Source organism: Bison bison, unplaced genomic scaffold (genome assembly GCF_000754665.1).
Source record: "Bison bison bison isolate TAMUID 2011002044 unplaced genomic scaffold, Bison_UMD1.0 scf7180017864371, whole genome shotgun sequence".
Taxonomy (NCBI): domain Eukaryota; kingdom Metazoa; phylum Chordata; class Mammalia; order Artiodactyla; family Bovidae; genus Bison; species Bison bison.
In genome coordinates this window covers 16,486,553-16,503,639 of record NW_011494943.1, presented here as the reverse complement: position 1 = coordinate 16,503,639, position 17,087 = coordinate 16,486,553, and the positions used below count along the sequence as shown (strand labels likewise).

At 36.3% G+C, this 17,087-nt stretch overlaps 1 protein-coding gene across 1 annotated transcript in view; it reads left to right on the top strand.

The window, feature by feature from the left end:
* The window catches only part of LOC105000618, a 122,291-nt gene that overhangs the window by 21,671 nt on the left and 83,533 nt on the right, over positions 1 to 17,087 (top strand). The window contains 5 exon segments of the mRNA XM_010856563.1: positions 567 to 620; positions 1,321 to 1,425; positions 12,688 to 12,741; positions 14,341 to 14,394; positions 15,384 to 15,488. Coding sequence (XP_010854865.1) covers positions 567 to 620; positions 1,321 to 1,425; positions 12,688 to 12,741; positions 14,341 to 14,394; positions 15,384 to 15,488 — 372 coding nt within the window.

Here is a 17,087-nt window from a genome sequence, read left to right as displayed (position 1 = left end):
ATACTTTCTCTCTCTATCCATACTCCTCTCTCTCCAATAAATACACACAAGTACATACATTCTTTTTTCCTGAATCAACTGCAGAAATATTAACACTCAACATCCAGAAATAATAAACTGACAAGATTTAACACTTCTGCATGAGATAAAAAGCAAATACCAACCTTGGAAATTATTTGCAACAAGTATAACAAAGAGATAATTAAGAACTTTTTAAAGATCTTTTTTTAAATAAAAAGACCACCTAATATGAAAATGGACTTTTGACAATGGATATCAACATGCATGTATAAATTGGCATGAAACACTTTTTTAAAGAACTTGATCATGTATATTCAGCATGGTAGAATTCTACAAAAAAAATGGCTTTGTGGGACAAAGTGTGAATAGTTTTGTATTTTTAAAGATTTTAGTATTTCTTAATGTTATTACTACTTCAAGGTAAAACAGATAAAAGTATTCTAGGACAAATTATTGTTATTCTTAAATATAAGAAATAAATTCTATTTTTGTGAATTCCATTATCAGTTTCCCTGTATCATAATCCAACCCCCCTTTTTTAACAGGTGATGGAAAGGTGCATAAAAATAGAACACTAAAGGGTGTGACATCTTTCAGAAGTAAGAATTGTAATGTATTGATTCTCTTGTCTGATATCTTCTTTCTTTTCATAAGATTTTGAATCCTTTATCCTTTTTATATTTTTATTCATTATTTTTGCTTCTTTCAGTGTATTTTCATTTTACACAGAAATGATGTGTATACTATTATCTTCATAGGAAATACCATACATGGAATTTTTCTAGTATTGCTCCCAGGTAAATAATTGGTATGTAATTTTGCAAAGAAAAATTGAAGTGGAGGATTAACATCACCACTGAATTTAGAAAAGTTGTTCAGCAGCAGTGACAGCCAATTTTGGAGTCTGATCCAAAAAAATAAATAAAACTACTTTGTATAACAAATCAGGACTACTGGGAGTAATGGATGAGGATTCTCCAGGTCCAGTTACCATTCGGCCCAATAACCTTCTTGAGAACGTCTTCTCTATGTAGACTTGTCACCAGTATAGGTTTTAAGGAAATGTGTTCCATGTTCTTGTACCTATTGACTTTCTCTATACTCTTGGAAAAGTCAAATGGAAGCTATAGTCTTCTTATCAGAAATGGCAATAACAATACAAATATGCAAATTTTATTTTTTGTTGTCTCTTTTATTATAATACTTATACATACTCATGAAAGACATTTAAAGACAAATGTGTTTTTCATGTTTTAGATCATTCAGTGGCTTTCATGTTACTTTTCTGTCTTTCTTAAGGGGGAAAAGTTGACATCAGCAACTTGAGACCACTTCTGGAAAAAATGAATATCAAACTCACTGAAAAAGAATTTGAACAGCTAAATGAAAATCTACCTGTTGATGGTATGAATAGTAAATAGCACTGTCAGTCTCCAAAGGGAGTTTTCTCTATGTCTTACAGCTGAGAATTTCTAAAACTTGATTTAGTTGGTAATAACATAAAAGTTTAAAATCTTAAGGTACCCTAAACTTAGAAGAAAAAAAAAGCTACAAATGCCAACTATTGTTACTGTCATTCACCATTGTTTTAAGGATTCCAGCTACTTCAGTGAGGAAATGGGATGAAACAATACTGAGAAAGAGACAATATTACCTTTAGTTTCAGATGATATGATTGTGTCTCTAAGAAACACAGAACACAAACTAAAAGAAATCTATTATAATTACTGAGTCTTATATATGCGAAGTCGCTTCAGGCGTGTCCAACTCTTTCCAACTCCATGGACTGTGGCCTGCTGGGCTCCTCTGTCCTTGGGATTCTCCAGACAAAGATACTGAAGTGGATTGCCATTTCCTCATCCAGGGGATCTTCCAGACCCAGGGATCGAACCCATGTCTCTTATGTCTCCTGCTTTGGCAGGCGGCTTCTTTACCACTAGCACCATCTGGGAAGCCCTATTTGCGTCTTAGATAAGCCATTTTGGTTCAGGTAACTAAATACAAGATAAATATGCAAACCTCAGTGGCTTTCCCAAAGCTTACAATGACCAAATAGGAAAAGTACTTGATTTATAACTTCAACAAAACCCATGAACTATCTAAGAATGCATTTTACAAGAAATAGGATCTGTATAGAGTAAAATCTTATTAAGGAACATAAAAAGTTAATTCGTGTTCTTGAATGGTAAACTAACACTCAGGTTCAGATTGTTAAGTCAGACTGACATAAATCAGAGATCTTACCTAGTGTCAAGCTTCACTACATGATGTCTAGGATAAAAGCATTATTAAAAAAAAAAATAGAGGTCTGAAATGTCAAGGGCAACTCCATAGTTTCTTTCTTCCCATGTTGGACATGCCATTCTGGTTGAGAATAAATGAAGTCTCTATAAATCACCTCACACAGTAGGAGCATTTAAATTATGAAGCATCTCCAGAAAGTTGTATAGTGTTTGTGACATTATTCAGGGAACCGTGCCTTACAGCTCATGGGTGCTATTTGCTACAGATTAATTCTTAGCCAGAGGTATACTGCTAAGGGCATTTCAAGCATAAAGACTCTTCCTTATCATTAGCCAGAGAACCAACTGACAAAGATATTAAACTGGATCACCTTCCTTCTTTTCTTTTCACTGAGGATATACCCTCAATGATGGAAGATAATGGATTATAAACCACTGCTCTGAGATGGAAAAATGTCTCAAGATTTACTGAAATAAAGATGTCAATTATTCTAAAATTATATATACACATTTATATTTTTTGTGTGTATATATTTCTATATTATATACCTATAGTTTTATATAAAATCCCAATGGGGTTTTTTATCAAAGTATAGTTGATTCACAATATTATGTTAGTTTAAGATATGCATCATAGTGATTCAACATTTTGATAGATTATACTCCATTTAAATTTATCATAAAATATTGGCTATAATCCCTGTGATGTACATTATATCTTTATAGCTTTGTTATTTTACACCTAATAGTTTGTGTCTCTTAATCCCCTTCCTCTCTCTTGTCCTGCCCTCCCACCCCTCCCCACTGGTAACGGTTTGTTCTCTGGATCTGTGAATCTGTTTCTGTTTTGTCGTATTAACGTGTTTGTTATATTTTTTAGATACTGCATTTAAGTAAAAACATACAGTATTTGTCTGTCTCACTGACTTCACTAAGCATAATACCATCCCATCCATCCATATTATTGCAAATGGCAGAACTTCATTCTTTTTTATGGTTGATCAATATTCCATTGTGTGTGTTGTGTATGTATATATATGTGTGTATATACATACACATACACAATGTATCTTCTTTTTTTTAAATTAGGCTACTGATTTTATTCAGGGATCCCTAGTTTTTCCATTAATGTCTTTTATCTGTTGAAGTCCTATGTTGGCATTTAGTCATCATGTCTTCTTCATCCTCTTCAATCTGACAAATTTTTAATCTTTATTTTTCATAACTTTGACAATTTTGAAAAGTACTGGTCATATATCTTGTAGAAAATCCCTCAGTTTGAAGTTGATGTTTTCTCAAAATTATACCAGGGAATAAAAATTTTCAAAAATAATACCACAAAGATGGAGTGTTATTCTTGTAGCATCATATTAAGGTGCATGATATCAAAATGACTTATCACTGCACACTGCATTTTCTTTATCCATTCATCTGTTGATGGAAATGTAGATTGCTTTCGTATCTTGGCTATTGTAAATAATGCTGCTATGAACATCGGGGTGCATACAGTTTTTCTAATTAGTGTCTTCTGCAGGTATATACTTAGAAGTGGAATTGCTGAATCATGTTATAGTTAATATTGTTAAGAATATCCATACTACTCAAAGCAATCTACAAATTTAATGTAATCCCTATCAAAGTACCCATGACAATTTTTACAGAACTAGAGCAAAAATTTCTAAAATTCATGTGGAACCACAAAAGACCTCAAATACCAAAAGCAATTTTGAGGGAAAAGAACAAAGCTGAAGCTATCACACTTCCTGACTTCACACTATACCATAAAGCTAGAGTGATCAAAACCGTATGGTGTTTTGGCATGAAAACAGACACATAGATCTATGGAACAGAATAGAGAGCCGGAAATAAATCCATACACATATAATTAATTAATCTACCACAAAGGAGATAAAGACATACAATGGGGGAAAGATAGTCTCTTCAATAAGTGGTGTTAGGAAAACTGGACAGATACATGTAAAAGAATTAAGTTAGGACATTTTCTCACACCATGTATCAAAATAAACTCAAAATAAATTATGACCTACAAGTAAGACTGAAAACCATAAAACTCCTGAAAGAAAACATCTTAAGTAGTGCATTCTTTGATATGTCTTAATAATATTTTTTTGAATCAGTCTCTTCAGGCAAGGAAAACAAAAGCGAAAATAAACAAATGGAACCTAATCAAAGTTGGGCACTTTTACACAGCAAAAGGAAAACATCAACAAAACAAAAGGGCATTCTACTGAATGGGAGAAGACATCTGCAAATAATATATCTGATAAGAGGTTAATATCCACATTTGTATAAAGAACTCATACAACTCAATAAAAAAAAAAAAACTCGATTAAAAACAAACAGAAGACCTGAATAGACATTTTTCCAAAGAAGACATGCAGATGGCCAAAAACACACGTAAAGTTGCTCAACATTGCTGGGCATCAGGGAAGTGCAAATCAAAACCACAAAGAGCTATCACTTCACACCTATCAGAATGGCTATCATCAAAAACACAGCAAACAATAAATAGAACTTCCCTGGCAATCAGTGGGTAAGACCCCGTGCTTCCACTACAAGGGTCATGAGTTTGATTCCTGATCAGGGAACTAAGATCTGCATGCCGCATGGCATGACCGGAAAAAAAAAAAAAAAATTAAGTTAAAATAAGTACTGATGAGAATGTGGAGAAAAGGAAGACCTAGAACACTGTTGTTGAGAATGTAAATTGGAAATTTACATTTTAAATTTAAATTTTCCACTTTGGAAAATAATATGAAAGCAGAAGTCTTCCAGTCATATCTGACTCTTTGCTACCCCATGAAATTCTCCAGGTCAAATTACTGGAGTGGGTAGCTATTCCCTTCTTCAGGGGATCTTCCCAACCCAGGGATCAAACCCAGGTCTCTTGAATTGCAGGTGGATTCTTTACCAGCTGAGCCCACCATGAAAGCCCAAGAATACTGGAGTGGGTAGCTTATCCCTTCTCCAGGGGATCTTCCCGACCCAGGAATCGAGCCGGGGTCTTCTGCATTGCAGGTGCATTCTTTACCAGCTGAGCTACTAGGGAAAACATGGAAAATAATATGAGGATTCCTCAAAATACTAAAAATAGAACTACCATATGATCCAATAGACTTTTATTATAAGAACTTTTAAAATGATTTTCAAGAACAAATGGAGGAATAAATGCCCAACTATATCCAAGAAGTCAAGAGAAAGAAAACTAGAAAGATTTGCCTTATCAGATATTAGCAGTTACTATAAAACTACCATAACCAAAACTAAATTTCACTGGCAAGTAATAGATAAATATGTAGACTTTAAATAGACTACTAAACAGTTTTAAAATAAATCTAGTATAATGGATAACATGATGTTTATTAAAGAATGATTTTTATATAGTACTTGCCATCTAAAAAATATAGAAGTCCCCTTATCTTACAATATAAGTAGGAAAAAAACCACTTTGTGTGATTTGACACTCTCAATGTAAAATATGATATTAGGAAAAATTAGGAGAATATTTTAAAATATTGGTTTGAGGGAGACTTTCTTAATCAAGACAGGTTACCCAGAAGCAGAAAAAGAAAAATAGGTGTATTTGGTAATGAACCAGAGAAGTAAAGGAATAAGTAAATTTTAGAGTTATTAAAAAACCTATAAATTTTTTAAATTAAAATATTCCCCAAAAATATGAAAAAGGGATTAAGGGACAAAGTAGTATTGGAAAGGAAATAAATTGTTATATTTTGTAACAACTGATAGACATTCTATAGTATTGATTATTCAAGAAATACAGGAACAATCATATCATTTAGAATTATGAAGCAAAAAACCAGAACTGAAAAAAAATAGCAAAAAGTGGTTACTGTTAAGGGGTAGAACCCAAGAGTAAGAGATTGGGTAAGGATGAAATGTAGATGTTCTGTGTATTTTGTATCTATACATTGATTTTTATCTCTATTTCTTATTTCCAATTTTATTGAGATGTAGTTGACATATAGCATCCTGTAAGTTTAAATATAATGATTTTATGTACATGTGTATTGCAAAATGATTACCACAACAAGCTTAGTTAACATATATCACCTATAACAACTCTTAAGATCTACTTAGGAACTTGTAAAGTATATAACACAGTATTGTTAACTGTAGTCATCATGCTGTACATTATATCCCCAGAAATTATTTATCTTTTAACTGAAAGTTTATACCTTTTGACCACTTTCATCCATTTCCCCAACCCCTACTGCTGGTAACCACCGATCTGTTCTCTGTTTCTATGAACTGTTTTTTAGATTCCACATATAAGTGAGATCATAAGTGTTTACCTTTCTCTGACTGATTTCACTTAGCATAATGCTCTCAAAGTCCATCTATGTTGTTGCAAATGGCAAATTTTTTCTTTTTATGGCTGAATAATAACCCATTGTGTATCTCTCTGTGTGTGTATGTGTATTTTTATTACCCATTCATTTTTTGATGGATGCTTAGATTGTTTTCCATACGTTTGCTATTGTAAATTATGCTATAGTGAACATGGGAATACAGAAGTCTCTTCAAGATAGTGATTTTTTTCATGCAAATATATATCCAAAAGTGCAACTGCTAGATAATATAATATCATAGTTTTATTTTTCATTATTTTGAGAAACATCCATATTCTTTTCTTGTAGTGGCTGCACCAATTTACACTTTCACTAACAATGTATAAGTGTTCTTTTTTTCCACATCCTCATCAGTATTTGCTATCTCTTTTTCATGATGGCCACTCTAACAGGTGTGAAATGACATCTCATTGTGGTTTTGATATACATTTCTCTGATGATTAGTGATCAGATCAGATAAGATCAGTCGCTCAGTCGTGTCCAACTTTTTGCGACTCCATGAATCGCAGCACGCCAGGCCTCCCTGTCCATCACCAACTCCCGGAGTTCACTCAGACTCACGTCCATCGAGTCAGTGATGCCATCCAGCCATCTCATCCTCTGTCATCCCCTTCTCCTCCTGCCCCCAGTCCCTCCCAGCATCAGAGTCTTTTCCAATGAGTCAACTCTTCGCATGAGGTGGCCAAAGTACTGGCCTTTCAGCTTTAGCATCATTCCTTCCAAAGAAATCCCAGAGCTGATCTCCTTCAGAATGGACTGGTTGGATCTCCTTGCAGTCCAAGGGACTCTCAAGAGTCTTCTCCAACACCACAGTTCAAAAGCATCAATTCTTTGGCGCTCAGCCTTCTTCACAGTCCAACTCTCACATCCATACGTGACCACAGGAAAAACCATAGCCTTGACTAGACGAACCTTTGTTGGCAAAGTAATGTCTCTGCTTTTCAATATGCTATCTAGGTTGGTCATAACTTTCCTTCCAAGGAGTAAGTGTCTTAATTTCATGGCTGCAGTCACCATTTGCAGTGATTTTGGAGCCCAGAAAAATAAAGTCTGACACTGTTTCCACTGTTTCCCCATCTATTTCCCAAGAAGTGATGGGACTGGATGCCATGATCTTCGTTTTCTGAATGTTGAGCTTTAAGCCAACTTTTTAAATCTGCATTTTCACTTTCATCAAGAGGCTTTTTAGTTCCTCTTCACTTTCTGCCATAAGGGTGGTGTCATCTGCATATCTGAGGTTATTGATATTTCTCCTGGCAATCTTGATTCCAGCTTGTGTTTCTTCCAGCCCAGCGTTTCTCATGATGTACTCTGCATAGAAGTTAAACAAACAGGGTGACAATATACAGCCTTGATGTACTCCTTTTCCTATTTGGAACCAGTCTGTTGTTCCATGTCCAGTTCTAACTGTTGCTTCCTGACCTGCATACAGATTTCTCAAGAGGCAGATCAGGTGGTCTGGTATTCCCATCTCTTTCAGAATTTTCCACAGTTTATTGTGATCCACATAGTCAAAGGCTTTGGCATAGTCAATAAAGCAGAAATAGATGTTTTTCTGGAACTCTCTTGCTTTTTCGATAATCCAGCGGATGTTGGCAACTTGATCTCTGGTTCCTCTTCCTTTTCTAAAACCAGCTTGAACATCAGGAAGTTCACGGTTCACAATTGCTGAAGCCTGGCTTGGAGAATTTTGAGCATTACTTTACTAGTGTGTGAGATGAGAGCAATTGATGATTAGTGATACTGAGTACCTTTTCATGTACCTGTTAGCCATATGAATATCTCCTTTGGAAAAAATGTTCAGGTCCTTTACCCACTTTTAAATATATTATTTGATTTCTTTGCTACTGAGGCTTATTAGTTCCTTATATATTTTGATTATTAACCTCTTATCAGGCTTATGGTTTGTAAATATTTTCTTCCATTTCCTAGGTTGCCTTCTTGCTTTGTTGATTGTTTCATTTGTGTTGCAGAAGCTTTCTAGTTTGATATAATCCCACTTACTTATTTTTATGCTATTTCTCAGGCTTTAAGGGTCTTATGTTTAAAATTATTGCCAATATTGATGAGATTTTTCTCTGTGTTTTCCTTGGGAGTTTTATGGTTTCAGGTCGTACATTTATTTACATCTGTATTCCATTTTGAGCTTGATTTTTTGTGAGTGATATGAGGTCTAGTTTCATTCTTTTCCATGTGAATATCCAGTTTTCCCAGCACTGTTTAATAGAGGGACTGTCTTTTATCAATTGAGTATTCTTGGTTCCTTTGTCAAATATTAGTTGTCCATATATATTTACATGGATTTATATCTGGGCTCTTGATCCTCTTTGATTTGGTCTAAGCATGTGTTTCTATGCCAGTGCAATACTGTTTTGATTATTATAGCTTTGTTACATAGTTGGAAATCAGGTCATGTGATGCCTCCAGCTTTGTTCTTCTTTCTCAGGATGCTTTAGCTATTGATGATCTTTTGTGGTTCCAAATGAATTTTAGGATTTTGTTTTCTGCATTTGTAAATGACACTGGAACTTTGGTAGAGATTGCATTGAATCTCTAGATGACTTTGGGTAGTATGGAAATTCTGACATTATTAATTCTTCTAATCCATGAATGTATGATGTCTCCATTTATTTCTGTCTCCTCTAAATTTATTCCTAAGTGTTTTATTGTTTGTGTTGCTATTATCAATGGAGTTGTCTTATTTCTTTTTCTAGTAATTCATTGTTAGTGTATAGGAACAGTACTGCTTTTCATATGTTGATTTTTGTATTCTGCATCTTTAGTGAATTTGTTTATAAAAATTAACATTTTTAGCAGAGTCTTCAGGATTTTATATATATATATATATAAATATATATATATATAATTATTCATAGAGACAACTTTTTCCTTTCTGATTCTGATGCCTTTTGTTTTTTTTTTCCTTGTCTATTTGCTCTGCCTAAGACTTTCAGTACTATGTTGAATAGAACTGATGAGAGTGGCCACCCTTGTTTTATTCCTGATCTTAGAGGAAAAACTTTTAATCTTTCACCACTGAATATGATTTAACTATGGGCTTGTCATATATTACCTTTATTATATTAAGTTCCTTCTATGCCAGGTTTATTGACTGTTTATACTATGAATGAGTGCTGAATTTTGTGAAATACTTTCTCTGCATCTATTGAGACAATAATGTGATTTTTATTTCTTATTCTATTAATGTTGTGTTTATTGACTTGCATATGTTGAACCAACCTTGCATATGAGGGATGAATGCCACTTGATCATGGTATATAATCCCTTTAGTGTTGAATTTGGTTTGTTGGAATTGCATCTATATTCATTAGGTACATTACCCTGTAGTTTTCTCTTCTTGTAGTACCCTTATATAGCTTTTATATCAGGGCAATGTTAACCTCATAAAATGAGTTTTGGAATGTTCACATCTCCATTTTTTATAAAATTTGGAGAAGGATTTGTGTTAATACTTTTTTTTAAATGTTTGGTCAAATTTGCCAGGGAAACCACTGGCCTAGGGCTTTCCTTGGGAGGATTTTGATTCCTGACTCAGTATCCTTTCTTGTTTTGGTCTGTTCAGATTTTCTGTTTCTTCATGTTTCTATCTTGGTAGGTTGTATGTTTCTAGGAATTTATCCATTTCTCTTAAACTGTCCAGTTTTTTGGCTACACTCAGGTGGCATTTTAAGCCAGTCTTTAGATTTGACTGTGCAGTTTCCCTGGTGTTCTTGTTATGCTTCCTGGTCAGATGGGTCTAGAAGCTATATACAGCCCTAGTCCAGACCTTGAATTTGCTTCCCATCCTGGGTCTGGGGCTGTAGGTAGGTTCCATCACTGGTACAACTCATTGACTGGGTGCTCAAATCAGGTAGGACTGCTCGTCAATCTTCCTGGCCAGACAGTGTCACCAGTTCAGCTCTGCAGGTGGCAGAGCCACTGTTGGGCTTTTCGCTTGGGCACTGCTGCAGGCAGGGCTGTAGCGTGGTCTACAGTCTCCCAGAAGCTCTCAGTAGGCTTTTTGATTTTGCAGGACTGAGGGATAACTCAACAGTAGGTGGGGGGCCATGAATTTGCTTCCCTGCCTGGGTAAGGTTGCAGCAGACTCCAGGGTCAGCATGGCTTATTGACTAGGGACCCAAACATGCAGAATTTGCCCTGAGCTCCCTGATCAGATGAGGCTACTAACTGGGCTCTGAAGATGGGTATAGACACTCCCTGGGTTCTCTGCTCAAGTGCTACTATGAGTGGGAACATAGGATGGGGACTCAGCTTCCTGGGTGCTTTAGTTAGGCTTCTTGGTTGGGGAAAGCTGGGGGCTATATTCAGCAGTAGTTAGGACTTCTATTAATAATTAGCTTCCCTGCATGAATAGAGTGGCAGAACAGCTTGGCAGAATTGTACACTGAGTTCCCTATCCAGAGGGTCCAACCAGCCTGGCTCTGCAGATGGGCAAAGCCTCTGCTAGGGTATTTTCCTGGGCACCACTGCTAGGAGAAACAGTCTGCCAAGATCTGAGTTCTAGTTGCTATAAGCCCTGCTCCCCTTCTCCAGATCAATTTGATCTGCAGTGATCAAGTCCCACAGATTCTCCCCACAATACCTGTGAGATGAGACCCACATGGACCTCCCAGCAAGCAAACCACAGTGATGGCGGGGGGGGGGGTTAGATTTCCACCCTGGGCTCTCTTCTTCCCACTGGAGAAACCATAAGCACTGACGGCCCTCTCTGTGTAGTTCTGTGCCAGCCTAGGAGAGGAGCAACAGTGTCAGAATGCAGCTAATCCTTTCAACCTTCTAATGCGGTCCTTCTTGATCTCTGTGGTCCAGGGAGGTGCTTTAGCCTTACCAATGTTTTCTGGGATTTTCACAAAAGTGTCTTGTCTATGTATATTTGCAAGTTGGTCTTGTGAGGGGAACTGAAGCTGGGGTTAACCTATCTTACTCGCCATATTGATGACATCACTTTAAAAAATAATTTTACTTATTTTATTTTTGGTTGTGCTGGATCTTCGTTGTTGCATGGGCTGTTCTCTAGTTGCTGAAAACAGGGGCTGCTCTCTAGTTGTGGTATGCGTGCTTCTCATTGCAGTGGCTTGTCTTGTTGTAGAGCACAGGTTCTAGGGCATATGGGCTTCAGTAGTTGCAGCATGTGGGCTCAGTAATTGTGGCTCCTGGGCTCTAGAACACAGGCTCAATGGTTAGGGCACATCAGCTTAGTTGTTCTGTGGTATGTGGGATCTTCCTGGGATCAAACCTGTGTCTCCTGTATTGGCAGGTGGATTCTTTACCACTGAGCCACCAGGGAAACCCTGATGATACCACTTTTATCTCTGTTTCAATATAAATGTAATTTGTAGTAAAGTAATTATAAATTCAAGTTAAAGAAAAATAAAATGCAAGTTGGTCCAGATCATTCCTGAACTTATAACCCCTTGAAGGCTTATATTTTAACTCTCAGGCACTGCACGCCCCAGGGAGGCATTCATTTAACTACCTAGTTTGCACTAGCGCTCCTGTCTGAGTGATGGCACAAATAGCTGACAGCAGACCTGAAGGAAGTATTACCAAACAGCGGACCAACATCAGTGGTCCAAAAACACTGGAAAATGTACCTTTTTCCTTGTGCAAACCCCAGTACACATCTTTTTAAAAATATAGAGATCACCGGTCCAGGTTCGATGCATGAGACAGGGTGCTCAGGGCTGGTGCACTGGGATGACCCTGGGGGATGGGATGGGGAGGGAGGTGGGAGGGGACTTCTGGATGGGGAACACATGTGCGCCTCTGGCTGATTCATGTCGATGATGGCAAAAACCAATACAATATTGTAAAGTAATTAGCCTCCAAATAAATTAATTTTTAAAAATAGATCAGCAAAACCCTTGAAATTCAGAGATTTAATAAAAGTCTGGGTAAGATTTTGGTATCAATGGAATTTATCTGAAATTTCCCATCAGTGTCCATCCTTTTTATGTTCTTCTGAGCTCTTGACATTGATTACATGTCTCAATTGGCCCTTTTCCTTATAGCTTATGGAAAAATTGATCTGGCTAAGGTGATGGATGGAGTCAAAGCTCTTGTAGGTGAGGGAGAAGTTAATATAAACCTAGCATCCTAATTTTTATAGTAATTGCATTTTCTTCAGACCTTAATTAACTATATGATAATTCTGTCATTTAACTTCTATTTAATGTTTTTATGTCCAGGAGTATTTTCTTATGTATTTTCCACTATACACTTCATTTCTCTTATTTTGAGACACCAAAATCTATAATAAAAAGTGAAATGGATCTTTAGAAAAGACCCTGGTAACTTTCCAAAAGAAAGATGATAGGTTGTACATATTGATAGAATTGTTAGGATAAGCCATATACAGTTTCCTAATTGACAAGAGGGATATAATATCCATTTATTGTCATTGTCCTTTTGAATGTGTTAGTACAGGCCTCCCAAGAAAGCAAAAGCCAAGGCAGAATTAAACATTCATGGACATTATTAGGGGGAAAGCCTGTGTAAGAGCAATAGGGAGGTAACCTAAAAAGCCTGGAGACTCTCAGACTGTAATGCAAATGTGACACCTAAAGAGAGAAAGGAATAAAAAGCTGAGTGGAAGCATCCTATATTGCTATTCAATCTAAGGAAGGTCTGGCAAAGTCTTAAGGAATCCTGTGGCCAAAGTCAGTCCCCTCTCCCCTGGGAATAGGCCTCCCTGAGTGCGTCATTCAATCACTGGGTAAGAGAAACCTGTTGGAGGCATGGCCTTAGTACAAAAACAGGGATGAATTCCAAAGCAGCAGCTGGGGCCCTTGGTCAATTATGTTCTCTGCAGTTGGAAGTCCTAAAGGCATGTTTTCATGGCCACCATTAAGAGTGCCCTCTTGTATCAGTCTTAGAGAACAAATTGTGTTTCTCTGAGTAACGTTATCTCTGTGCACTTGGTCAGGGCTTAGTGACTGTTACTCCCCCAACCCATACTCATACTGTACTGGCATCATAAATTAGTTTCATTATTTGCAATCATTTGATTGTACTTATATTCCATGTGTGCCGTTATTTTAATATTTTTTATTAAAGAGGAAAAGTTGATATCAATGATGTGAAACTTGTCCTGGAAAACATGGGGATTGAGCTCAAAAATAGAGAAAACAAGGAATTGGTGAAAATTCTGTCATTTGATGGTAAACATTACAAATATCAGTATAATCAAAAAAAACTTTAACTTCTCTATCTGTGAGACCCTCTAAAATCCTTCTTTTTCCTAAGCTTCAGAAAATAGAAAGTCAATCTCAAAAAAATATTTTAGTGTCCATTTATACCTGAAGTGAATCCCTATACATGCAATTTTACTTTTAGATTGGGAAGCAACATCCTAATTATGATGACTCATGGGAAACAAAACCTGTATTTTGATGAATCATCTTATCAAGAGGAAAAAAAGTGATTAATCTAGCATTTGTGGACAGAAGAAAAAGGTTGATAGTTTAGACATGAATAAAGGCAGGATTGGGGAGAAGGGATGTGCATGTTGTAGAGTGCCTATTGTGTTAAACATCCCCAGTTTTCTCTAAAATTTTTTTATAGTAGAAATTTTTACTGAAAATCCTGAAAAGCCAGTTTTCCCTGAGAGTATTCTAGTGATTATGCACTTTTCTCTGTGACTTAAATTGTACCTTTTCTTACAGATGATAACAAGGTCTTTCAAAACAGGTTGCTAGAAGCTGTGAAGTCTCTTAAAGGTAATTGAGAAGTATAATGAGAATGAAGACAAATAGGGGATCCTCATAATTGTAGTTTCCAAGACATTAAATTAGTGAGGGCTTCCATCTCTCATATATACTGATTGCAAATTTATGCTTCCATTGAAGATCTAGCTTCAGTTTAGCAGCTGATCTACTTTATATCTAGAAAGTCTTCCACTTTTTGAAGATTTTTCCAAACTTTCAAGAAAAGAGATATCAAATTTCACATTTGCATAGAAAAAAACAGCAACAAAGATTAACGGTTATTCAGGGATTTTAATCAGCCACAGTAAAAAACTAAACTAAGAGCTGAATCATCAAATCATGGTGTTCAGAAGTAAAGAATGTTTGCCTCCAGAGCTAGAATTCTCTTAGCATTTATTCAATGCTATTTGAAACTTTGTATTATATGGGCTGGTCCCCAAGACAAGTCTCAAGGTAGTAACCCTAATTCTAATTTCATAGTCGATTTTCTTTATAGGCATAAAGTCCTTAGTCTCTTTACCAAAATTGTTGAGGGTTGTTTTTTTTTTCACATTTTAAAATAAACATTCTTAACCCTAGTAGATATGAAGGGGGGCTGCTCCCCAGGTGGCACTAATTGGTAAAGAATCTACCTCCCAATGCAGGAGACATAAGAAACTTGAGTTTGATCCCTGGGTTGGGAAGATCCCCTGGAGGAGGGCATGGCAACCCACTCCAGTATTCTTGCTTGGAGAATCCCATGGACAGAGGAGTCTGCAGGCTACAGTCCATGGGATCACAAAGAGTCAGACACAACTGAAGCAACTGAGCACACATGCCCACATATACCAAGGGGAGTCTGTGAGTAGGCTTTAAAGAATATATGACCTCCTTGAAATTATATGCCATCTTTGTGAGCACTGACATATAGTGTTCATGAAATTCACAACGTGGTATGTGTCTCCAAAAGATTTACGTTTGGGGAGTTACGTAATTTTTTCAGGGACTGTATCTTTCCTTAGGTAAGAAAGTCAGTGTCAACAGCTTGAGTACTATACTGGACAATATGGGAATCAAGCTTACAGATGAGGAACTTAAGGATCTGACTCAGAATCTCCCCGTTGATGGTAAGCAAGTTTTGGGATACTATGGCTAGATACTGGGAGAATTTAGGCATAAGCACTGTTGCCACAAAAGGTCCTAGGAAAAGGAACCTTAGGAATGGTAATCTACCCTGATAGTAATCAAGAAGCTGTAAATGTGGATGCAGCATGTAAGCAGCCAGTTATCAAAATCAACAAGAAAATATTGCACTCTGTTTGTATGTCTTTATGTTCTCTACCCATATTATAGTCAGTAACAGACAGTCCTTCCATATTTTGAATAGAAAAAGGCAGGCTTTTTAGATAATGGTACTTCTGAATTTCTTTACATCACAATATATATGGGTTTCAAATATTACAGAACTATAAGTAAAATTCATATTATTGATATAACTTTTATGTTGAGGTTTTCTTTCTAATCCTCATGAAGGTGATAAAAATTAGGTAAAATAATAGCATAGAATATATTATTCATTAAATATAAATATATTCTTCCATAGTCAATTGGCAATAGGATATTCTTTTCAACTTCACTGATATATAGTTGACATGTAACAATTTGATACACTTACATATTGCAAAATGCCATCACCTCACATAATTTTTTTGATGAGAACTTTTTTTAACTGTTAAAAATTTTTATTTATTTATTTTTTCCTGTGCTGGGTCTTTCTTGCTACATGTGGGGCTTCTCTAGTTGCAGCGAGTGGGAACTACTCTCTAATTGCTGTGTATGGCTTCTCATTGTGGTGACTTCTCTTGCTGTGGAGTGTGGGCTTCAGCAGTTGTGGTGCATGGGCTTAGTTGCCTCATGACATGTGAAATGTTCCTGAACCAGAGATCGAACCTGTATCCCCTGCATTGGCAGATGGATTCTTAAACAATGGACCACCAGGGAAGTCCTGGTGAGAACTTTTAAGATCTACTCTCTTAGCAACTTTTGTGTGTATCATCCATCCAATACTGTCAAATATAGTCACTTTGCTGTATATTCTATCCCCAGAGTTTCTCTGTCTTTGATTTTAGACAGTCTTTTCATTGCATCTTGGGAATATTGATTTGGTGTAGAAATTGGAGGGGGTGAGGGTTCATGAATGAACTTGAATGTCCAAATCTCTCCCCAGATTTGGGAACCTCTCAATCTTTACTTCTTGAAATGAGCTTTCTACCCCTTTCTCCCTCTCTACTTATGGGTTTCCAGTATTGCACAGATTGTCTTTTTTAGTGGTATCTCATAGTTCGTGTAGGTTTTCTTCATTCTTTTTTATTATTTTTTCTCCTTTAACTGGATAATTTCAAATGACCTATCTTCTATTAATACTTCATAGGTTCTCTCTTCTGCTTGATCAGGCTTCTGCTGATCTATTACATTTTTTCATTTTGTTCATTGTATTCTTCAGGTCCAGATTTTCTTTTTGGTTCTTTTTCATAATATCTACAGTGGAAACAGTGTCAGACTTTATTTTTTGGGGCTCCAAAATCACTGCAGATGGTGACTGCAGCCATGAAATTAAAAGATGCTTACTCCTTGGAAGGAAAGTTATGACCAACCTAGATAGCATATTGAAAAGCAGAGACATTACTTTGCCAACAAAGGTCCGTCTAGTCAAGGCTATGTTTTTT